Below are 26,249 nucleotides of genomic sequence, written 5' to 3'. Positions count from 1 at the left end.
GAAAATGTATAATCTTCAGACTATGAATTAAAATGAGTCATTATTTCAAGGAAAATTGAATAAAAGAAAGTAGAAGAAATTCAACAAAGTCAATAAGTTTGAATAAACCGACACATGTTTTTATAAAGCATTGCTGGGAGATACTACAAATATAGATGCTTGCCCTGATAAAGATAAGACATTAAAAAGTTGGAATGTCATGCAACCCAGTACATAATAAAGATGTAATATGGATTAAAGAGACTGAGAAGAACATTGGTTCAATAGAAATGGATGATGCTTCATCAGAAATGATTGAATAGTAAGCATCAAAGGTTAAGAATGGGAGAGTAACGGGAAAAGATCAACAAACCATGAAAGATTAGTTACAAATTGTTTAAGGAAATATTACAAATTGGAAAAGTTGAATAACGGATGACAGCTGGTAGAACATTTTTAATAATAATTAAGGAGAATATTTGTAGCTCAGAGTTGACATGAGGGGTCCTTGGTGCTCTCTGAACTTCCTTGCAAGAAAACAAGTTCAGCGAGCACCGAGGACCTCTCATTTTTAACAATAAAAGATAGAAGAAAGGATGTAATTGCAAGCAACTGTAGACCTATTACTTACTTACCAAAAATGTTTGAGTGGCTGTTATGTTAAGAACTACAATTTCAAATTACAAATAAAAAAATCACAAGAAACTAAAGATTGATTGTGGATTGACAAATTGATACTAAAAATACTTCAAATGAACACAAAACCAACTTTATGACTTGGAATGGTTATAAAAAAGCATTTGTTTCTTTTCCACATAGTTTGATACAGACATCTTTGGCTGGTGCAATCATCCAGAATTTGATAAAAGAAGGTTTGAGGAAATGGAAAGCAATTTTACTGTTAAATGACAAAGAAACTGGGAATATAAATATCAGGAGCAGGATTTTTCAAGGAGACTCATTGCCCCCATTGCCTTTTACCAACTCAGTGATACCCCCTTACTCCTATCGCAAATGAGTTGATGTTATGCCGATTGACTGTATCTAGCGCCAAAAAAAAAAGTTGCAAGCTGTGGCGTACATATGTAAAACAGAAAACTGAAGAAGGCAAACATGGACTAAATGGTTACGGATAGTCCTCCACTTACAACTTTTCAAAGTTACAATGGCACTGAAAAAAAGTGACTTACAACCAGCCCTCACATTTTAAAAGCTGTTGCAACATCCCCACAGTCATGTTATCAAAGCTCAGGCACTTGGCCGCTGGCGTGGATATATGGTAGTTGCAACGACCCAGGATCATGCCATTTGCAACCTACCCAGCCGGCTTCTGACATGTAAAGTCAAAGGTGGGGTGGTGGGGGAGGTGGGGAGGGAAATGTTGGATTTTCTCAACAACCGCAGGATTCACTTAACAAATGCAGTGATTCAATGAACAGTTGGTGCGAAAATGGTCGTAAAGCTGGACACGACTCGCTTAACATCCAGTTTTAGCAGTTGATATTCTGGTCCCAAGGACTACTTGTACATACAGCGAAGCAAGGAAAGAGAAAATGCTCATCATATTTTCCCCAAAAGAGTAGGAGAAGCAAAAAAAAAAAAATAACCATAGGAATGAATTATTGGAAACTATTTAGAAAACTGGAGACAAAACCATTCATGGAAAATATATAAAGAAACTGAAAATACTGTAGAGATGACAAGACCTGTTACAGGCTGACCCCCATCAGGAAAGATAGTTTTTACAGTTCAATAAGAGGCATTAAAAATAAATAAATAAATAAATAAATAAATAAATAAATAAATAAATAAATAAATAAATAAATAAATAAATAAATAAATAAATAAATAAATAAATAAATAAATAAATAAAACAATCAAAGATTCAATGTAACAGCAGCATTACAATATTTTACAAATATTTTTTTAAAAAATAAAACAATGAAACTATGGTTTATGTAATTAGTTGATGCACCAAAATGGTACTATTTGTAGACCCGTTATGTAAAGGGGAACAGAATTCATCATTTTTGGGGGTTTTTAAGCATCTAGCTAGGGTGGATATGTTTAATGTTAAATTCATTTGATATTTGAGTCATGTTTCCCCACCACCACCACTTTGGTACACTTTTGTTGTTGTTGTTGTTCTTAGTGTTGGATGTATTTTTGTTGTTGTTTTTCTGTTTTGTATTTTATTTTTGTTGATATATATATATATATATATATATATATATATATATATATATATATATATATATATATAGGTAAAAAGGTAAAGGTTCCCCCGCACATGTGTGCTAGTCGTTTCCGACTCTAGGGGCCGGTGCTCATCTCCGTTTCAAAGCCGATATATATATATATATATATATATATATATATATATATATATATATATATATATATATATATATATATATATATATAATGAAGGCTACTGTTAAGCTTGTAAGCCGCCCTGAGTCTTTGGAGAAGGGCGGGATATAAATGGAATTAAAATAAAAATTATATATATATATATATATATATATATATATATATATATATATATATATATATATATATATATATATATATATATAAATGGTCAGATTGACTATAAAAATCATGACAGCTTAGTCACCATGAGTAATTGGCATTTGTACAAAAAATATAATTTTTGAGTTTCCTGAATGTGGCATAACCCCAACATTGAAAAAGTTACTGAAAACGGTTTTATAATTTTCTGAGACTTTTTTTAAATAATTAAAAAATCTTTATTAGTTAAAAATCACAGTTTAGAACACTATATATCAAATATAGTAACTGAAAATATGTTTTATTTATTTATATTTTATATTTCTTAACTGCCAATCTCCCTCAGATTAATTCTTTTGGATGTGGCAATCTCCAGAGACAGCAGTCAAGCAGAAAGAATTGGAAAAAAAGTTATAATACATAAAGACTGAACAATCCAAATGCAGAGATTATAGAAAAGATCTTGCAAAATCATCCCTGTAATTATTAGGACCTTAGCCAAAATTATGAATATCAACTGTGAATTTACAAAAAAATATGAATATAATGCAATATGAACCATCTTATTGGGTACATTACATCTTAGGACATTACTAGGATTTCTAAACACCAGTAATGTGTGACTATTTTTGTTTGTCTTACTACTGTGTTATTCCTTGATAAATAAAAGCATAACAACAATAGGACCAAGTGTCTGAAAAAGTTGCAAAAACAAGATCAAAATTTTGTAGGATTTCAAAATTCAAACTGATAGGTACTTAGGGTATAAAATACACCTGTCATTACCATTATAAAAAAGAAGAAGATGTGGTTTATTGTTTTTGGCAATATCTGGAGACAACTGAATTGATGAAGAACAATTGGAGAAAATAACAAGATATGATTCACAGATTGGAGTTGGAAGATAATAGAGGAAGAAATGACTGTCATATCAATTGTAATTGGACTTCTTGGTATGATACAGCTTTTATTCATGGCCATGGAGAGGACATGCATGTTCCCACAAAACATACCAACATTCACAGATGGCTATGTCATTTTTGTGGAAATGACCATTTGTTTCCCACAGTGCCCAAGAATTTACTTCTAAGGTTCTGTGCCATTCAAGTTGTTTTATTTATTCATGGAATTTATTTGCTGCCTATCTCCTAACGAAATAACTCGAGTTATCCACATGAACCCAGCTCAGATATCTGAGGTTGTAACCCTATTCCAATGAGATTTCTGAGTTATCATGGATTGTAATATAAGGCTGTAATCTACATAATTGTTACTTGGAAGTTGCTTCCACCATAATTCAGCTGTTAAATAGTATCAGAAAGCAACTTGGTTAAATTCTTTGCAATCATTAAAATTATTTGTCTTTGAAGAAAAGGCAAGGCTCTTTGAATTAACTTTGAAAAATGTAGCTTTTTTTCCTTCCCCATCACTTTGCCCCCTAATCCGTCATTAAAACCCTGAGAAATCACAAAAATAAACAGTCAAATTCCATTCAGTTGGGAGTACAACTTGTGTAAGCAGCATGTGAAAGTTCTGTTTACAGAAGTTCATTAGGTCAAGGATCCCAGTCTGTAAACCCAAAACAAATTACCTCCTAACTTTTATAAACAAATTGCATGTAGCACATTAATCAGCAAATCAACAGGTTCTCAAGGGTTTTGAGTTAATTCAATCATCAAGACACTTTAGCCAAGGGAGAGGGGGAAAAATACTGAATAAAATATTATGCTTTTCAGTTGCTTTAACAGAGAAAATGCAAACACCGCCTCAGTGTACTATAGTCATTAAACAGCTGCCCTTGGGAAGGAATCCTGATTATGAACAACAAAATAAAACAGGAGACCCTTGACTGACAAAGAACAAGGGGATAATAATAAATCATATCCTACCTGGAAGACATTCTTTTTGCTAGATTTTTCCTTGGTCCACTCAATCTGAGCTCCACACAAGTCCAGCCACTCAGGTTTGGTTCCTTTCTGTGAATAAAGAATGTTGAGAATGAATTGGCTGTGGCTTCCAAAGACATTGGTGAATTAATTGATCAAATTCACTGGGTCACCTGTTCTCCATATTGGATGTCCCTCTTCAAATTTTCACAGGAATTCTTATGAATTCTTATTCTTAATATATGTTGCCCAATTCATATGTTACTTATACAAAGTCCTTCAAAATATCGATTAGTAGCTCCTAGGAAACTGCAACATCTACGTTAGCTTTATTGTGACCAAACCCCCCCCCCCCATAAATAATGTGTTTTTAATTTTAGGGGGAAAAACAAACTTAACTTAGTTTTATAAAAACTCAAGCAGACACAGCTCAGGTTAGACTTTGCAAGTAATGTTTGGCTAAGCCTATTTCTCTGTTCTGAATGCCTCTTTCTCTGTCAATGTTTGTTCCACTGAAGGTCTTGCTTGTGGGGAAGAGGTATCTACCAAGTCATGATCATGTGTTAAGCTTGTTGTAACTCAGCCAAAGCCTAAAGCCTCTGAGTACAAGCAGTCATCTTAAGTACCGTCTTCCTCCCAAAGGCTTCTTCCCACAGCTCTTAACTGTGTTTCTCACCCTGCTGGAGTTATTTGAGCCAGATGTAAGTAATAACATTTCCAAATGCTACATACTTATCAGTCAGGCTATTCCCTTTCAGACTAAGCGGTATTAGGAACAGTACAAAGCAAAAGTAAGAAATAATAAGCCAAAGAAATTAAAGGCAGGAAGTACACTATTCAGTATAGTTTTCCATGTCTTTTTTTTGCAAAACATTTGCCCTTCCACTGTGCCATAAACTTCTTTACCCTTTAAACTTCTCATCCTTCTCTTCTTGAAGATTTTAAGAAGAAATCTATCCAACCACAACTTTCTAATTCTTCCTCTTCCACTCAACCTATTCACTCTTCCTATAGTAATAGTTGCTTTGCCATTTGCATTTGACCCATTGCCGTTTGATCCTACCCACATCCCCAACCCACACTTCTAGCTACCCAACAACCATTCCTTAAACATTCATCTATTTATTTTATTTACCTAAAACAACTGCAGGGATATCACACAGCTTTGTCCTTGCTAAATGTTGAGCTATTCACTAGGCATTCCACTGATTTTCATGCATCATGTATTGCTTTAATCATATTCAGCAGCAATTTTCAACTCCATATTTATAGACACTCTTCCATAATCCAAGCCTATTCATTTTACCCTATACTTTTCTTTCAATTAACAAACATACTTTTCTCACATTAATACGTCTATCACATTATCTATCACATTAATACGTCTATCTTAACCAGGCTCAAGGTTGACTCAGCCTTCCATCCTTCCGAGATAGGTAAAATGAGGACCCAGATTGTTGGGGGCAATAAGCTGACTTTGTAATAATGCCGCTTGGGGGGGGGCAAAAGCCCTAATAAGCAGGCATATACATAGAATGAAGGCTATTGCTAAGCACATTGGTTTGTGCTTAAATTGTAAGCCGCCCTGAGTCTTCAGAGAAGGGCGGGATATAAATAGGATTAAAATAAATAAAAAAATAAATGTCCTGGTAAATAGATAAATAGATATATCTGGTCTGTATTCTCATCCCCACTGTATGACATAAAGGCACAATGCATTTTTTGTATTTTAATCAGTCAAGTCTCCAACCTTTTTTATCAGAATTATCTCAAATACCTTCCCAGGGTCACATAATTTTGTAGTTTTTGCATTCGTTCCTGTTACTCATCTCTTTGTACACACAAACAATAGAAGCATTCTTCCAATGGCCTGGCACAGATGCAATGATGGCACACACATATTAAACAACTTGCACAACCTCTCCATAAGCATCATATATTCATACTTCAAAATTCTTCTAGTGATACCACCACCATTGTTCCAAGATCCTTCAAGTATTTATAACTTCTTTTTCATCATTTCTTGGACGTTAGCATCTATTGTACTAATTTCAATTCTAATTTTCAACATATATTGTGTTTTCTTTTATTACATATTTTCTCACGCCTACCAAAAAGCTCCCCTTCATGGATTACTGCCTTGTCGTGGCGAAGGGGCTTGCGTAATTCAATGAAGCTATGAGCTATGCCGTGCAGGGCCACCCAAGACGGACAGGTCATAGCAGAGAGTTCTGACAAAACGTGATCCACTGGAGAAGGAAATGGCAACCCACTCCAGTATCTTTGCCATGAAAACCCTATGGACAGTACCAAAAGGCAAAACGATATGACGCTGGAAGATGAGCCCCTCAGGTCGGAAGGCGTCCAATATGCTACTGGGGAAGAGCAGAGGGCTAGTACTAGTAGCGCCAGAAAGAATGAAGCGACTGGGCCAAAGCCGAAAGGACGCTCAGCTGTGGATATGTCTGGTAGTGAAAGGAAAGTCCGATGCTGTAAAGATTTTTTCTCCATAGGAACCTGGAATGTAAGATCCATGAATCAAGGAAAGCTGGACGTGGTCAAACAAGAGATGACAAGACTGAACATTGACATCTTAGGTATCAGCGAACTAAAATGGACAGGAATGGGTGAATTTAATTCAGATGACCATCAGGTATACTACTGCGGGCAAGAATCCCTCAGAAGAAATGGAGTAGCCTTCATAGTCAATAAAAGAGTAGGAAAAGCAATACTGGGATACAATCCTCAAAATGACAGAATGATCTCAGTTCGAATCCAAGGCAAACCATTCAATATCACAGTAGTCCAAGTCTATGCCCCAACCACCGGTGCTGAAGAGGATGAAATTGACCGGTTCTATGAAGCCCTACAGCACCTTATAGAACTAACACCAAAAAATGATGTCCTTATCATCATGGGGGATTGGAATGCTAAAGTAGGAAGCCAAAAGATAACCGGAATAACAGGCAAGTTTGGCCTTGGAGTACAAAATGAAGCAGGGCACAGGCTGATAGAATTTTGTCAAGAGAATACGATGGTCATAGCAAACACCCTTTTCCAACAACCCAAGAGACAGCTCTACACATGGACATCACCAGACGGTCAACACAGAAATCAGATTGACTATGTACTCTGCAGCCAAAGATGGAGAAGCTCTATACAGTCAATAAAAACAAGACCAGGAGCTGACTGTGGCTCAGACCATGAGCTTCTTGTTGCAAAGTTTAAGCTTAAACTGAAGAAAGTAGGGAAAAGCACTAGGCCAGTCAGGTATGAATTAAATCATATCCCTGTTGAATATACAGTAGAGGTGACAAATAGATTTAAGGAATTAGATCTGATAGACAGGGTGCCTGAAGAACTATGGACAGAGGTTCGCAACATTGTACAAGAGGTAGCAACCAAAACCATCCCAAAGAAAAAGAAATGCAAGAAAGCAAAATGGCTGTCTGAGGAAGCTTTGCAAATAGCTGAGGAAAGGGGGGAAGCAAAAGGCAAGGGAGAAAAAGAAAGATACGCCCAATTGAATGCAGAATTCCAGAGAATAGCTAGAAGAGATAAGAATGACTTCTTAAATGAACAGTGCAAAGAAATAGAAGAAAACAATAGAATAGGGAGGACCAGAGATCTTTTCAAGAAAATTGGAGAGATGAAGGGAACGTTCAATGCAAAAATGGGCATGATAAAGGACCAAAATGGCAGGGACCTAACAGAGGCAGAAGAGATTAAGAAGAGATGGCAAAATTACACAGAAGAACTATACAAGAATGAGCTTAACGTCCCTGATAATCACAATGAGGTGGTCACTGACCTCGAGCCAGACATCCTAGAATGTGAAGTGAAGTGGGCCTTAGAAAAGCTGAGCAACAACAAAGCTAGTGGAGGTGACAGTATTCCAGCTGAGCTATTCAAAATCTTAAAAGACGATGCAGTAAAAGTGCTACACTCAATTTGCCAGCAAATTTGGAAAACTCAACAGTGGCCACAGGATTGGAAAAGATCAGTTTACATTCCAATTCCAAAGAAAGGCAGTGCCAAAGAATGTTCAAACTATCGCACCATTGCACTCATTTCTCATGCTAGTAAAGTTATGCTTAAAATCCTACAAGCTAGACTCCAGCAGTATGTGGATCGAGAACTACCAGAAGTACAGGCAGGATTTCGAAGAGGCAGAGGAACTAGAGATCAAATTGCCAACATACGCTGGATCATGGAAAAAGCTAGAGAGTTCCAGAAAAACATCTACTTCTTCTTCATTGACTATGCTAAAGCCTTTGATTGTGTGGATCATAACAAACTGTGGCAAGTTCTTAAAGAGATGGGAGTACCAGAACATCTTATTTGTCTCTTGAGAAACCTATATGCGGGCCAAGAAGCAACAGTGAGAACTGGACACGGAACCACTGATTGGTTCAAAATTGGGAAAGGAGTCCGGCAAGGCTGTATACTGTCGCCTTGCCTATTTAACTTATATGCAGAGCACATCATGAGAAAGGCAGGGCTAGATGAATCAAAAGTTGGAATTAAGATTGCTGGAAGAAATATCAACAACCTAAGATATGCAGATGATACCACTCTAATGGCAGAAAGTGAAGAGGAACTGAAGAGTCTCTTGTTGCGAGTGAAGAAGGAGAGTGCAAAAGTTGGGTTGAAACTAAACATTAAGAAAACTAAGATCATGGCATCCGGCCCTCTTAATTCCTGGCAAATAGATGGGGAAGAAATGGAGGTAGTGACAGATTTTATTTTCCTGGGCTCCAAGATCACTGCAGATGGGGACTGTAGTCAAGAAATTAAAAGACGCTTGCTCCTAGGGAGGAAAGCCATGGCAAATCTAGACAGCACACTAAAAAGCAGAGACATCACCCTGTCAACAAAAGTGCGTATAGTCAAGGCTATGGTCTTCCCAGTTGCAATGTATGGCAGTGAAAGTTGGACCATAAGAAAGGCTGAGCGCAAAAGAATTGAGGCCTTTGAACTCTGGTGCTGGAGAAGACTCCTGCGAGTCCCTTGGACTGCAAGGCGATCAAACCGGTCAGTCCTAGAGGAGATCAACCCTGACTGCTCTTTAGAAGGCCAGATCCTGAAGCTAAAACTCAAATACTTTGGCCACCTAATGAGGAGGAAGGACTCACTGGAGAAGAGCCTAATGCTGGGAAAGATTGAGGGCAATAGAAGAAGGGGACGACAGAGAATGAGGTGGCTGGATGGAGTCACTGAAGCAGTAGGCGTGAGCTTAACTGGACTCCAGAAGATGGTAGAGGACAGGAAGGCCTGGAGGAACATTGTCCATAGGGTCGCGATGGGTCGGACACGACTTCGCAACTAACAACAACCAAAAAGCTCTGTGTTTAATCTCCCAATTGCTTTTCTTCTTTTTGACTATAATCTTTGCAAATGACTTCTTTTTTCTTTTGCACTCAGTATTTTGCTTTCATGCTTATTTTTACAGCATTTCCTTTTCATTCACAACCTACTTCACTGTATCATTCTGCCAAGCATCCTTTTACATACTTTTCATTAGTATGAATATAGTCTGGGGCGCTATATAACATAACTATTTTCATGTTTATCCAAGTACTTTCCACATCTTCTTTGTACTCTTATCATCCATCACCGAATACCTTTTTATATACCTTGCAGCAGTGCTTTTTTTGTAAAAGAAAAAGGTGCCGGAACTCACACATGTCATACAACCCGCCTTGCCTACGCTACAAGATTCCATCCAAAAAAGGTGCCGGAACTCCGTTCTGAGCGTTCTATGAGAAAAAAAGCCCTGCCTTGTAGTTATACTTTCTTTAACTTCTGTCCTTTTATTCCATGTCAATTGTTTCCCAAGATCCAGTTTTGACAAAGTCTAATAATGGCCCATCTCACATTCAACATCCCTTATCACCTTCCTATCATCCACTGAATCTTTCTCATTTTTTTCCATCCTAAACAATCAGCTCAGCCATCCTTTTAGGTGTATACTCATTCCTTTACCATGCGTTTAAATGTGGCCTTTGGTTTTTAGTGGCCTGGTGTGGCTTCTCTTGTGCTGGAGTGACTCAGCCTTTGGAGCGAGGAAAGGGGAAAAGAAGCCCAGTTCCAGCCTAGAAGGGCAGCTATGCTGCCCTAGAACATAGAATCACAGGGCATGAAGGGACCTTGGAGGTCTTTTGGTCATGAGGACAGATGAGCTGACCTGACAGCTAGCTAGGGCTGTTGTGGGGAGAGGTAGGGACAGCAGTCCCATTGTCCAGTTTGGTATGTAGTGTTGGGGACTAGACCTCTGGAAGAGAGGGACAGTCTAGGCCCTAGGGCATTCTATCTATCTATCATTCATTCATTCATTCATTCATTCATTCATTCATTCATATCTCTCCTTTATTGTTGTGATAAATACCTTAAGGCAGGTAACAATACCTAATACGCCTTCATCCTCCTATTGTTTTTTTCCAAAACAGCACTACTATTGGGTGAATTGGGGAGGGAGGAAGGGAGGGAGAGAGAGAGAGAAAGAGAGAAATTCAACCAACTTTCATTAAGGTGGGATTAGAACTCACCATCTCCTGCCTTGAACCTGATGCCTTAATCATGTCCCAAAACTGAAGAAAGAGAGAAAGAGAAGACAGAAAACTGGTGGAGAAAGAGAGGAGTAAAATAAAGTGGCTGGAGAAAAAAAATTGGAAAGTAATATGAGTGTGCAGACCAAATGTCAGTTTCTAGTTGGAGAGGGAATAGAAAAGTCCATGGGTGGTTTCCCTGGAGGAAGAGAGGTCCCAGAGAGATGGCATCTAAACCCAACAGGAGTAGGAGAGAGGCTTCTATCTTTGACGAAGCTCCATCTCTAGGAAAGGAATGTATATATTTATCTATCCCATCCATCTGATCAGACTATTTTCATTCACAGCTATTACATCCTTCCACTTTCTGTTTCATGGATATCTAACATAAAAAGTCTTTAATAAATACTCTTCTTTTAACAGGGCCAAAACATTCCCCGGGAAGGAGAACTTCTGAAAGAGCCACCCTTGGAAGAGGGAAATGTGAGATTGGCAAAATATCTCAGAATTCTCCTTAAACTGTGATATACCAAGCTGGGCACAGAATCTGAACTCCATTTACGACCACAATTGAGTCCAAAGTTTGTGTTGTTAAATGACATCATGAATATGAGCCATTTGCCAAGTATTGGAATTTTGATCATGTGACCATGGAGATGCTGCAATGGCTGTAAGTGTGAAAAACAGTCATAAGTCACTTTTTTCTGTGCTGTTGTCACTTAGACCAATCAAGTCTTCTAATCCAACCCCCCTGCTCAAGCAGGAGACCCTATACCAGGGGTCTGCAACCTTGGCAACTTTAAGACTTGTGGACTCCATAAGTCTTAAAGTTGTCAAGGTTGCAGACACCTGCCCTATATCATTCCAGACAAATGGATATCCAGTCTCTTCTTAAAAACATCCAATGATGCAGCACCCACAACTTCTGTGCAAGGCAGGACTAGAACTCACAGTCTCCTAGTTTTTAGCCTTATGCCTTAACCACCATAGTAAACTGGTTCTCCCAGTCAGGGTAAGAACTGTCTTTTCTCCCAGGCACAGGGATAGCAGGATTGCATAGATCTGTGGTGGCAAACCTATGGCACGCATGCCACAGGTGGCACGCAGAGGCCTGTCTGTTGGCACGCACGCCATGGCCCCAGTCCTAGGCCTTCAGCTGGGTTTTATAAAACCTTTTCACTTTAGGCCTCCATCGCTGTATGCAAAAAAAAAAAAAGGTTCAATCCATCAAGTGGGATCTCTCAAAGATGGAATTGATTGTGACCTTCCCAGAGTTGTGCTTTATAAGATAAGTGTCCATATAAATCTTTTAAATAACTAAAAAAATGCCCTTGCTTTGTATTTTGCAGTCAGGCCAATTATGTTCTATCAAAACAGTTGGAAGAACAGTTCTTGTAAACTGCTAAAAGTGTCCTTTACATTTAAGTCCCGTTCTTGTGAATATGGATGTAGGGAGCATTTTTGTCCAGCAAATTAGTTTGCACAAGGACTAATAGCCTGAGCTATGTTACTATCTGCTGAAGTTTCTGGAGGCTAAAAATGCCTACTGGGCTAGCTTTTCATGTCAAAATGGAAATTTGCTTAAAAAGATATGGTATTCAGAGAACATTGCCAACAACTGTACGTAAAGAATGCATAGCAACCTAATATTTTACAACAGAGACAGCTCAGCCTGTGATTAAAGTTAAGAACGGCCAGTTGAAAATGTTTCCTTCAAATCAGTATACTGTACATACAGGTAGTCCTTGACTTACGACCACAATTGAGCTTAAAATTTCTGTCGCTAAGTGCAGCAGTTGTTAAGTGAGCTTTGCCCCATTTTACAACCTCTCTTGACACAGTCGTTAAGCGAATCGCCGCAGTTGTTAAATTAGTAACTCGGTTGTTAAGTGAACCTGGCTTCTCTATTTGGCTTTGCTTGTCAAAAGGTCGCAAAAGGTGATCACGTGACCCCAGGACACTGCAACCGTCATAAATATGAGCCAGCCGGCAAGCATCCACATTTTGATCATGTGACCATGGGGATGCCGCAATGGTCATAAGTGTGAAAAACAATCGTCACTTTTTTCAGTGCTGTTGTAACTTTGAATAGTCACTAGTCACTAAATGAAATGTTGCAATTACCTATAAAATATAGTGTTCCTGTTATCTACTTACAGTACTTACTTACCTACCTACATCTTAGACATTGACAGGCACACAGTTTTTCCAATTATGATGGCCCATTTCCCAAGATGTCCCAGGGTTAGTGTGCTCCATGAACTTTCAATTAAACAGTGTTATTCAATAGGACCCAGGAGGTGTCCTTCTCTGTTGCTGTGCTTGCCTTGCGATTTTTTTCCCCTAGCCCTGAGCCAGGAGTAAGATGAGCTCATTTTAAAATGGTATATTCATTAGGCATGCATAAGATGGACAAATACCTTTTAATTAATTCTCCTGTTATCTTGCTGATGTTTTTAGTTGTTTGGTAACCACCCAGCCGCATGGGGAGGACTGGATGGCCATTAATTAAATAATTAAATCAATTTATAACAGTCCTGTTAACTGTCCTCTTAACTAAAACTGGCACAATATTCCTGTACCCACAAATGCCAAATGTTCTACCTGATGAAATACCTATTCTCAATAAAACCAGAGTTACCGGAATGGAGTCTGAAAACGGGAGTCTACATGAATGCAGTTTTTCTTCCTATTTTGTATTTATAACATAGCCTTTAATCAAGAACTAATGAATTAATTTATTTCTAAGTAGAGTATATATCCATCTTTATGGAAAATCACAATATTTTCATTGTAAAATTGTATTTGTTATTAAATTCACACTGCAACGAATAAACATCAACTTCATTACATTATTGAATTAATGGTTGGATTCTTTCATTCTCCAAAATAAACCACTCTTAAAAGTAAAATTGATAAACAATTTTTAATCAGATCAGAACTATATGTTTATTTCCTTTGTGCTATCAAAAATTATGGCAGGATGAATTTTTTTTAAAAAAAGAAAAGAAAATCACATTAATCTGCATCAGAAGCAAATAAGCTTGTCTCCAGAGTTCAAACTTTTTTTTCCTGCTAGGCCTGTAACAGTAAAAAAAAAATACATTATTAACAGGCATACTTTGACAATGAGAGAATTCAGCCAGTAATAAAACAATGTAATGAAACAGAAAGGCTAACCTCTATAGTGCAGAAATGTTTGGTCATTGTTTTATTTACTGTTGACTGAATATGGTGTACATTTATTTCTGTTCTATTGTAGTTTCTAAGGAAAAGTAAGTCATTTTAAAAAATATATTTTATTATTGATTTTCCAGTGTATATGTTGAAAATACCAAAGAGAGAGTGAATTTACAAACAGGATAAAACTGATACTGGGGTAAGAGTGACAGGCAGTCCTCAGGCTACAACCATTCTTTTAGTGACAGAAGTTACAAGGGCATTGAAAAAGCTGCCTTACAATCAGCCCTCATACTTACAACCAGCTCAGCAGGCCCATGGTCACATGAACAAAATTCATGAGCTTGGAAGCTGGCATGTATTTATGACGGTTGCAGTGTTTTGGGGTCACATTTGCAACTTTTCTAGCTGATTTGTAACCAGCAAAATCAGCAGGGGGAAGCCAGATTAACTTAACAACCATGTGATTAATTTAATGATCACAGCAAAAAGACCATAAAATTGGATACAACTCAATTAACAACCATCTTGCCTAATGATAGAGGTTTTAGTCCCAATTATGATCGTAAATCAAGGACTACCTACTGTCTTTTCCCAAAAATAAGACCTACCCCGAAAATAAGCCCTACTTATTTACTAAGATACAAAGTGAGGTGAGGCAGGGGGGACAGGGGAGCTGCCCCACATGCCCCACGCCTGCTTACTTTGCTGCAGGGCTCTTACTGCTGCTGCCGATGCAAGGAAGTTTCTGCCATTGCCACCACCGCTATGAGGCACATTACAGGACATGCCTCACAGTGGCGGCAATGGCAGCAGGAATGTGCCTCATGGCGGCGGCAGCACACGTCTCATGGCAGCATGATGCACCTCATGGCCGCGGCAACAATGACAGCAGGATATGCCTTGTGGCATGGTAAGCGGGTGTGGGGCGCATGGGGCAGCTCCCCCTTGTGGCGGTGGCAATGGCAGCAGGACACACCTCGCAGCAGCAATGGCAACAGGACAGGCATTGCGGTGGCAGTGGCAATGGTGGCAGGACACGCCTTGCGCTGGTGGTGTCTGTAGCATGACAGGCCTCACTGCGGCAATAGCAGCAGGAGCCCTGCAGCACAGTAAGCAGGTGCGGGGGCACGTGGAACAGCTCCTGGGGAAAAATACGACTTCTCCCAAAAATAAGACCTAATGCTTCTTTTAGAGGCAAAAATAATATAAGACCGGGTCTTATTTTCAGGGAAACACAGTATATCTTATCTCTCAGTTGGCTTTGTGATATCACGTAATGAAATCAAATTTGCAGTGGTTCATCATAGAGGTTGGGAGGTGTGAAGAATGGAACCAATCCATCATACTACTTATGTAACAAGGGCACAGCCTTTGTGGTCCTTTGGAATATTCCAAAGTGGCACTATGGAAATTCAGAAGCAAAGTTGCTATTTTTTCCTGGTAAGGATGGTTTTTGTTTGTTTTGATTTGCCAAGATAAAGGCCAAATTAATGCATGCTGTTTGCTCCTAATTTCCTGAGTGCTTTTGAAACGTCCACAAACAAAATTGATGATTTAACCCTGTCTCCTCACTTCTGCAATGTTATCTCAGAAAGAGAGAGTGGGGGGAGGGGAGGGAGAGAGGAAGCCTCAAAATAATTTTTGGATCCTTGACTACCACATTCAAAGCCATTTCCATATTTTGCTACTGATTTTGTTTAAAATTATAACCATTTACCGTCTATTTCCTTGTTTTAGCTGTAGTTGAATATGTTTCTGGATTGCTGCTCTTATTCACATTTTAATAAATTAAGTAAACAACAGAAAAGTTAAAGCAAGCAAAAAGGAAGTGAATACATGCTCATTTTTAAAATAAACATTACATTAGTAGTGAAATTAAACCATATGATGGCTATAAAAAAAGTTAAAAAGGCAAAAAAGTGAACAAAAAAAAACATTAACAAACATTCTAATAATTCCCTTCTTTTTCATTTCACTCATATTTTTCTTTTCTCTCTCCCCCGCCCCCCCTCATTTTTCTGCCTTCCTTTTCTAGCTGCTAATAGCTAATTATACATTTTTGTACTGGTTCTTTGGAATTTTTTCTCTGGATTGTTCTTCCTTTTGAAATCCAGAGAAAAAGGCATTCTTTCTAGCCTGGAAAGGAAACCGGCCATGGTTATTTCCACAATGTTTCTACAAAGGCATGATCAGCAGCCTCTCCTTGAGGTACATTAAAAAAAATTAAACACAGTGAATTCTGCTTAGAGATGCATTATGTCTATTAGATGGAATCATAAGGCACATTCAGAAAATGTTAGGCAGAAACAAAAAATGTCACATTTATATGAAGATAAAAATCACTTTGTTAAGTTACATTGTTTTGCTCTTTGGTAACACCCTGTATTAAGGTGCAATTTATAACTACTTTATTATTATTTATGATATGCAAGGCGCTTTATAGCAAGCTCAATAGCAACTTAAATTCATGTATTAAAGATGCAAACACAGGGTTTAATACAATTTACATCTTATAATATTCTTTGTAACAGATTCTCATCGCATCATCTGTTAAGCATTTATTACTAATGCATTTTATAACATACTTTATAATACATTATTTGAGGAAGTAGTTGCATTTAGAGATCATTTCATAAATAAGAATAAAGCATTTATAACTGGCACCTTAATTTAAAGCGTTACCTCTGCGTTACTAGAGAGCCACTCACCATCCGTCTCACTTTGCAATTATTCTCAAAAAGCACCTCTTAATAAAAGATATGCTGAGTTCTATTTCCCTTTCCTCTCTCATCTGATTAAAAGTTTATTGAGCCATTTTCTTACATCTGCTCTCAGAAGTCTGAGGCTTAGCAACTCTGCATTTTTTTTATCATGCCAAACTTTTTTTTCAATAGCACTTCTGAAAAGATGAGACATGAGAAAGATAACTGCTTACCAGATTGGGCACAGCTGGCTGTTTGGATTCCTTATAAAATTCTATTTTTCGTCCAGTGAGAACAATCCAAGAAGTACTCCAGTTTTTCCTTAAATATAATATATAAAGAAATGCATCAATTAAACTCATGAGGATCATAACTGCTTCTGTAGACTAGCATTCCAAAATGTTTACGACTCAGAGAAGTAGCAGACAAATATATTTATTTAAATAAGTTGAAGGCAAAAAATATACATGGGAGAAGCTGAGGAGGAGAAGGAAGAGAAAGAGAAGGAAGAGGAGGAGAAATTTCAGCATCTAAAAAGTAAATGTCGGTTCTTATCACCTTCATCTACCAATACTTCTTTGACATGAACTCAGTTTTTAAAATTGGATAGTATCAGAAAATGCAGGTAAGAATAATCTCAGTATTCCATAAAAATCTATTTATCTGGGATCTATTGGAAAAAAAATTAAAATGTTTGTAGGATTGCAGTTAAGACATAAAAAAGGAAAGAGGATTACTCATTGTATTGGATGTAGCTATCGCAATCTTAATTTAATATATTAATTTAATATATTATTATATTATATATTATAATATATATTATTAATATATATTTATATATATTATATATCATAATTTATATTATTAATATATATTATTATTAAATTTAATTCAATAATAAGAGCACTGAAATTTCCCAAGTCTGAACTTCTTAGATTAATAAGATACTAGGCAGCTGGTCCATGAAGCAAGGTTTTTTCAACAGCTAGCAAATTTATTTATAGTTATTAATGTATATGTGTCACAGACCCGCCCCCCCCCACACCACTATCCAGATGCGAGTTCAGAGGAGGAGGGTGAGTTTGAGTCTGAAGAGGAAAGTGTGGAGCTAAGCATTGGTCAGGATCGGGGCTCAAGAGAACGCTAGCTTGATGGCACAGCCTCAGCTTGGTCAATCTGATCAGCAAAAGGCTGAGGCTGCGAGATGTTAGTTACAGTTGCAGCAAGTGGGCCAGGAGCCTCCAGGCAAGGATGGGGAGCACCTGCCACCTCTTAGCAATGAGGAGGAGGTGAAGTCCACACCTCCTCCTAATCCAAGGATATTTGCAGGAGAGAGGAGACAGTCAGCTAGATTACTTATGAGGAGGCAACCACTCCTCTCATGAAGGGCTTCACTAGCATTGCCTACTTAATCCCACCCTGAGGACTTGAGTGTTGCTGAGAACAAAGTGCCCAGTTCTGTGCCTTATGTGCTCATGTGATCATAGAATAGAATAGAGCTGGAAGGGGCCTTGGAGGTCTTCTAGTCCAGCCCCCTGCTCAAGCAGGAGAACCATGTGGTGTATCCTGAATCCATTTAAATTGTGGACTGCTTTCTTGGACTTCATGTGTGCCCATTGGTCTTTTGTTACCCAATGCCTTTTGCACCACTGAACTTGGAATCCGGACCTGCACAACAGGGGTGCTTTCTGAGGACCTGTTTGGGGGTGGTGGTGTCTGAATAAATACCTGTAGAACACTTGCCCTATGTGTGTGGGGCAGCACAATATGAGAGTACAGGCAAAAGGTACTTTTCACAAGTAAAAATAACCTTAGTGAATACTTGAAATAATTTTGTTATTATTTGCGAAGTCATGTCCGACCCATTGTGACCCCATGGACAATGTTCCTCCAGGCCTTCCTGTCCTCCACCATCCTCTGGAGTCCATTTAGGCTCACGCCTACTGCTTCAGTGACTCCATCCAGCCACCTCATTCTCTGTCATCCCATTCTTCTCTTTCCCTCAACCTTTCCCAGCATTGGGCTCTTCTCCAGTGAGTCCTTCCTTTTCATAAGGTGGCCAAAGTATTTGAGTTTCAACTTCAGGATCTGGCCTTCTAAAGAGCAGTCAGGGTTGATCTCCCTTAGGACTGACCGGTTTGATCGCCTTGCAGTCCAAGGGACTTGCAGGAGTCTTCTCCAGCACCATAGTTCAAAGGCTTCAATTCTTTGGCGCTCAGTCTTTCTTATGGTCCAAATTTCACAGCCATACATTGCAACTGGGAAGACATAGCCTTGACTATACATACTTTTGTTGGCAGGGTGATGTCTCTGCTTTTTAGTGTGCTGTGTAGATTTGCCATGGCTTTCCTCCCCAGGAGCAAGCGTCTTTTAATGTCTTGGCTACAGTCCCCATCTGCAGTGATCTTGGAGCCCAGGAAAATAAAATCTGTCACTATCTCCATTTCTTCCCCATCTATTTGCCAGGAATTGAGAGGGCCGGATGCCATGATCTTGGTTTTCTTAATGTTCAGTTTCAACCCAACATTTGCACTCTCCTTCTTCACTCACAACAAGAGGTTCTTTAGTTCCTCTTCACTTTATGCCATTAGGGTGGTACCATCTGCATATCTTAGGTTGTTGATATTTCTCCCGGTAATCTTAATTCCAACTTTTGATTCTTTTAGCTCTGCCTTTCTCATGATGTTCTCTGCATATAAGTTAAAAAGGCAGGGTGACAGTATACAGCCTTGCCAGACTCCTTTCCCAATTTTAAACCAATCAGTGGTTCCGTGTCCAGTTCTCACTGTTGCTTCTTGACCCACATATAGGTTTCTCAAGAGACAAATAAGATGGTCTGGTATTCCCATCTCTTTAAGAACTTGCCACAGTTTGTTGTGATCCACACAATCAAAGGCTTTAGCATAGTCAATGAAGAAGAAGTAGATGTTTTTCTGAAACTCCCTAGCTTTCTCCATGATCCAGCATATGTTGGCAATTTGATCTCTAGTTCCTCTGCCTCTTCAAAATACTGCCTGTACTTCTGGTAGTTCTCAATCCACATACTGCTGGAGTCTAGCTTGTAGGATTTTAACCATAACTTTATTAGCATGTGAAATGAGTGCAATGGTGCGATAGTTTGAACATTCTTTGGCACTGCCTTTCTTTGGAATTGGAATGTAAACTGATCTTTTCCAATCCTGTGGCCACTGTTGAGTTTTCCAAATTTGCTGGCAAATTGAGTGTAGCACTTTTACTGCATCATCTTTTAAGATTTTGAATAGCTCAGCTGGAATACTGTCACCTCCACTATCTTTGTTGTTGCTCAGCTTTCCTAAGGCCCATTTCACTTCACATTCTAGAATGTCTGGCTCGAGGTCAGTGACCACCTCATCGTGGTTATTTGGGATGTTAAGCTAGTTCTTGTATTGTTCTTCTGTGTAATTTTGCCACCTCTTCTTAATCTCTTCTGCCTCTGTTAGGTCCCTGCCATTTTGGTCCTTTATCATGCCCATTTTTGCATTAAACGTTCCCTTCATCTCTCCAATTTTCTTGAAATGATCTCTAGTCCTCCCTATTCTATTGTTTTCTTCTATTTCTTTGCACTGTTCATTTAAGAAGGCATTCTTATCTCTTCTAGCTATTCTCTGGAATTCTGCATTCAGTTGGGTGTATCTTTCTTTTTCTCCCTTGCCTTTCACTTCCCTCCTGTCCTCAGCTATTTGCAAAGCTTCCTCAGACAGCCATTTTGCTTTCTTGCATTTCTTTTTCTTTGGGATGTTTTTAGTTGCTACTTCTTGTACAATGTTGCGAACCTCTGTCCATAGTTCTTCAGGCACTTTGTCTATCAGAACTAATTCCTTAAATCTATTTGTCACCTCTACTGTATATTCATCAGGGATATGATTTAGTTCATACCTGAGTGGCCTAGTGCTTTTCCCTACTTTCTTCACTTTAAGCCTAAATTTTGCAACCAGAAGCTCATGGTCTGAGCCACAGTCAGCTCCTGGTCTTGTTTTTACTGACTGTATAGAGCTTCTCCATCTTTGGCTGCAGAGCACATAGTCAATCTGATTTCTGTGTTGACTGTCTGGTGATGTCCATGTGTAGAGCTGTCTCTTGGGTTGTTGGAAAAGAGTGTTTGCTATGAGCATCGTATTCTCTTGACAAAATTCTGTCGGCCTGTGCCCTGCTTCATTTTGTACTCCAAGGCCAAACTTGCCTGATATTCCAGTTATCTTTTGGCTTCCTACTTTAGCATTCCAATCCCCCATGATGATAAGGACATCATTTTTTGGTGTTAGTTCTATAAGGTGCTGTAGGGCTTCATAGAACCGGTCAATTTAATCCTCTTCAGCACTGGTGGTTGGGGCATAGACTTGGACTACTGTGATATTGAATGGTTTGCCTTGGATTCGAACTGAGATCATTCTGTCATTTTGAGGATTGTATCCCAGTATTGCTTTTCCTACTCTTTTATTGATTATGAAGGCTACTTCATTTCTTCTGAGGGATTCTTGCCCGCAGTACTATACCTGATGGTCATCTGAATTAAATTCACCCATTCCTGTCCATTTTAGTTCGCTGATACTTAAGATGTCGATGTTCAGTCTTGTCATCTCTTTTTTGACCACGTCCAGCTTTCCTTGATTCATGGATCTTACATTCCAGGTTCCTATGGAGAAAAAATCTTTACAGCATCGGACTTTCCTTTCACCACCAGATACATCCACAGCTGAGCGTCCTTTCAGCTTTGGCCCAGTCGCTTCATTCTTTCTGGTGCTACTAGTACTAGCCCTCTGCTCTTCCCCAGTAGCATATTGGACGCTTTCCGACCTGAGGGGCTCATCTTCCAGCGTCATATCTTTTTGCCTTTTAGTACTCTCCATGGGGTTTTCATGGCAAAGATACTGGATGGGTTGCCATTTCCTTCTCCAGTGGATCACGTTTTGTCAGAACTCTCTGCTATGACCTTTCCGTCTTGGGTGGCCCTGCATGGCATAGCTCATAGCTTCATTGAATTACGCAAGCCCCTTCACCACGACAAGGCAGTAATCCATGAAGGGGACTTGAAATAATACAAGAGCAATTAAAGTATAAAATAATAAAAAATATAACAATACCTAATTATAAAATGATGTAAATTTCAAGATTAATAATTACATTAACTCCAAGTCTTCCTTACAGCAGTTACTACTGAATAGAATTTAGCAACTTTCCTGAGGCCTTAGTAGAACAGGGTGCCAAGATTGATGCATAAGCCAATGCAGGAAAACATGAGGAATATTGCCTCCAGTTTTGACCTCCACAATATAAAATTGATGTTGAGACTCTATGGAAGAGTGCAGAGAAGAGCAACAAATATGATTAGAGGACTGGAACGTAAAATATATGAAGAACAGTTGCAAGAATTGGGTGTGTCTAATCTGATGAAAAGAAGGACTAGGGGTGACATGATAGCAATGTTCCAATATCTAAGTAGTTGCCACAAAGAAGAGGAGGTCAACGTATTCTCCAAAGTACCTGAAGGCAGGACAAGAAGCAATGGACAGAAATTAATCAAGGAATTAAGGGAAATTTTCTGACAGTGAGAACAATCAGTGGAACACCTTGCCTTCAGAAGTTCTGGTGCTGCATGACTGGAGGTTTTTAAGAAGAGATTGGACAACTATTTGTCTGAAATGGTACAGAATTTCCTGCTTGAGCAGGGAGTTGAACTAGAAGACTTCCAAGATCCCTTCCAACTCTATTAATCTGTTAACTAATTTATCCAATTCCTGCAAAGAGGGCACAGTTAGTTTGCAAAGGGACATTGAACCATAGATGGCATGATATTAAACCTAGCAAACAAACATGTTCTTGTGTGCAAAACAATATTTGAGAGAGCTGACAGTGGGGAGTTACAATGCAGTGTTTTGATAATCAAAACACTGCTTGAACTCCAAAGAGACTTTCTCATATCCTTGTTGGAGCAAGAATTGAGCCTGACAAGCAACAATTACTTAAGTATTTTCTATTCTTTTTTTTAAGGAGGAAGAATATTTGACTATGACAAGGAGTGGGGGACAGGTGAACAGAGCCTCCTGTTCAATTTAGTTTTATCCAATATCTGCCAAATTTTCAAACATGCCTTTATAAACAGAAGATTTGACACATAACTCAAAGGGCGCAGAAGAGTAGCACTTAACAGAATACAGAATAACAGCATTGGAAGGGACCTTGGAGGTCTTCAAGACCCCTTGCTCAAGCAGAAGACCCTATACCATTTCAGACAAGAGGTTATCCAGTTGCATATTTATCCATTTGTATATTTACTCCAGGTTTCTTGTATGATTCTCAGATTCTTGTATGAAGAGACCGCTGTGCCATTCAGCAAAAGGTTCAATACTTTGCCCTTACAAATTATAATTGTAGAAACTAAATAATTGTCTAGGCACACAGGAAAACAAAATATTTCATTAGATAGACTTAAGGCTCAAATTATGAAAGTTTTTGTTTGGTTTTCCCAACTTAGGGAAGATTGGATGATGATTTCCAAATATTTATTTCTCCAATTATGCTTGTAATTACTGTGTCTCTTAGTAAACACTTTGGTTTTCATGTGACTTATGTTCAGTTTTCTTCGCTTTTTCTTGCATACTCTGCCTTAGGCCCACTGGTCAGAGATAAAGTCACTGCATCATCAAGTCCTAAAATTATATTAAAATTAACTACAGACGCAGAGCCCTCTGAAAGACTCACAAAGCACTAAATAAATAAATTATCATTTTCTCCATCAAGAAAAAACAGTTCAACCAAAGCAGTTTTACACATGTGCAGATGGATGAATGACAGCAACCATTCAACTGGGAGGGAGGGAGGGAGGGAGGGAGAGAGAGAGAGAGAGAGAGAACAATGTTGGAATTTAGTTAGAAACCTAAGTATCAAAACATTAAAAGAAGGCATCATTCAGAAAGTAACAGAAAAATGATGCAAAAAATCCAGCAGCTATCAGATTTAACCCGTCTGAATCATAAAATTGTTACGTACAACAATAGGACATTGATCTCACAGCTGCATGAGATACACCTTCAGAGTTTGAGCTATTTCAATTTTAAAAATTGAAATCAATGACTTTCCATTGCAGTCTTCCTTTGATCATTATATTTGCATTCTAGCAAATGGACACCTGATGGCAGCACATTATAAGATCAATGTGGTTTATATTGCTATATACCCTTAAAGATACAGATTTTTGAAGTTTCATCCAACAATTTAGCAGAAGAATGTTGGCACTTCCAATTTTCCTGAATTCCACCTTAATGATAGGAAGTGATAATTTGAAGGGAAAAAAACACCACTTATTTCTACGTTCCTTTTATTTTTGTCTTCATAGGTGTGAATGTATACAGTAAATTTAAACCATGACAGATATACAGTACATTTAAAAACATAACATTATAATTTGGTGCATTTGGATCCTTAGTGGGGCTGAATTGTAACTTGCATTTAATTCTTTGTTCAACTACGATGTATTGTGTGGTGTTTTTCTCTGCCTCTCAGAGCAAATTGCACTGAAAACAAAGTATTGGTCACAAGCTCCACCTTCCTTTGGCTGAGGAATAGGATAAAAGTACAATCTATATAAATAAATACATAAATACGATAGGAGCCCTTTGAAAAATTGCAAAAAGTCCTTCTTAACTGGACAATTGATTTTAGGACAGCTCTAATTAAAAGCAACTGAGATGCGTGAGCAGGTCCATATGCTTGGTGACTATCACTACTGTAAGGATACAGTCTTCTTACAAGATTATTTAACTTATTCAACAGTTAACTTAAAAGACTTTTCACCTAGTGCACGAGTGTCAAACTCACTACGTCAAGTGATGTGCCACGACATATCGTGACTCTTTTTGCATTGCCGGCAATGGGATGGGCGCGGCTTCGGTATGATGAAACTGGCCTGTGGGCCAGCAGTTTGACACCCCTGAGTCCTTGTGTTCCACATCAGAATGTAACCCTTTGAAAAAAAGCAAAGTTTCCCCTCTGGTTGATGCATCCATGAGACTGTATTATCTCAGCCAATGAGCATCTGAATTGCTTTCTAGGGATATTATTCCAGGCTTACACTTCATTTTTTCCCCCTATGAAATAATGATGGATAAAATTAAAATTCAAGACTGTAGAGCAAGATTCAAATTAAGGAACAAAGTTGCATCAGTCATAGAATCGGTTAAAGTTCTTGTTTCTTCTTCATGTTAAAAATGGCAACTTGATAATGAAATTATAGATGATCTGATTTTTGGAGAGCTTCAGAGGAAGTGGAGACATAATTTACAGCTCTTTGAACTTTTGAAGAAAATTACTGGGAAAAATTAACTTGATCTGCAGACCAAGCTTGATGATTGCCTGTTCTCTGAATCTCAAGTCAAATAACATATTGCTTTGTACTTCTGATTATACAGTATTAGAATTACTTAATGTCACCTACCTTAGCTTCTTGCCTTCATCTGCAATTTTAGCCTTTAGAAGATAGCCTTCTTTGATTATCTGCAATAAACAAGTTGATGCACAATGTTTATTTATTTTACTATACTGTTATTTCTGATGGCATAATGCCTGTTTAGCTTCCACCTGAATACACTCAATGAATGGGAACTATACCATCTGTCTGGACAATTGGTTCCATGGTCAAACTGCTCTTATTGTTAGGATTTTTCCCCCTAAAACAGATTTTCCTCTAAGTTAAATCTAAGTTAAATCTATTACTCTGTGTCTAGAACAAGAAGCTGAGGACTTTATGCAACACCTTCTCAGGTATTTGAAAAGGGACAGCAGATTTCCCATCTTCTTGGATTTCTCTTCATAAAACTTGATTTCTAGTATTTTATTTTCCCTTCTCTAATCATGTTTTAATTTTTCTGAATCTTTCTTAAAATGTGGCAGCCAGGACTGGAAACAGTAGCTAAGAAGGAATCTGATCACAGCAGATCAAAGTCTAAAAACTGTCCAAAGTAATATTGTAGAATTTATATCCCACTACAATCAGAGCTTTATTCGGATCTTATAATGATTGAGCTCTATCTATGCATGTATGTGTATATGTAACATATGTATGTTATGTACGTGATATCATCATCATCAAAGGATGCAGGTTGGCTGAACAGTACATTGTTGCATAACCTCATAGACTGTTGCTAAAAATAAAATATGTCTCTTAGCTTAATAGACACTTTAAAATTAAAATATTTAAGCAATGGGCTATAAAAGATTCACTTATAATATTGTTTGTTTTTATTAGCAAGTTTTTAAATGTAAACACAAAAGCATATGAACAGCTGATACTTTGAAACATGTTGGGCAACACATATGCTACATAATGCATTTTCTTCCTAAGCCCCTGAGAATTTTAAAACCTTTGTTCAAGGTACTAATGTTTATACTATTCAAAGTTCTCAGGGTTGTTGTTTTAAAAT

General features: G+C 38.1%; 1 protein-coding gene across 1 annotated transcript in view; it reads right to left on the bottom strand.

Annotated features, from left to right (window-relative positions):
* Positions 1-26,249, bottom strand: part of ARHGAP15 (Rho GTPase activating protein 15) — a 485,392-nt gene that overhangs the window by 391,470 nt on the left and 67,673 nt on the right. The window contains exons 4-6 of the mRNA XM_081336568.1: positions 25,265-25,323; positions 17,046-17,133; positions 4,383-4,469 (exon numbers count right to left, since the gene is read on the bottom strand). Of these exons, the coding sequence (XP_081192694.1) occupies positions 4,383-4,469; positions 17,046-17,133; positions 25,265-25,323 (234 nt within the window). The remainder of the gene's footprint in view (positions 1-4,382; positions 4,470-17,045; positions 17,134-25,264; positions 25,324-26,249) is intronic.

The sequence above is a fragment of the Vipera berus genome (assembly GCF_964194415.1).
Source record: "Vipera berus genome assembly, chromosome: 1".
NCBI lineage: Eukaryota > Metazoa > Chordata > Lepidosauria > Squamata > Viperidae > Vipera > Vipera berus.
Note: the sequence above shows the minus strand (reverse complement) of the source record. Positions and strands in the feature narration are given on the sequence as shown.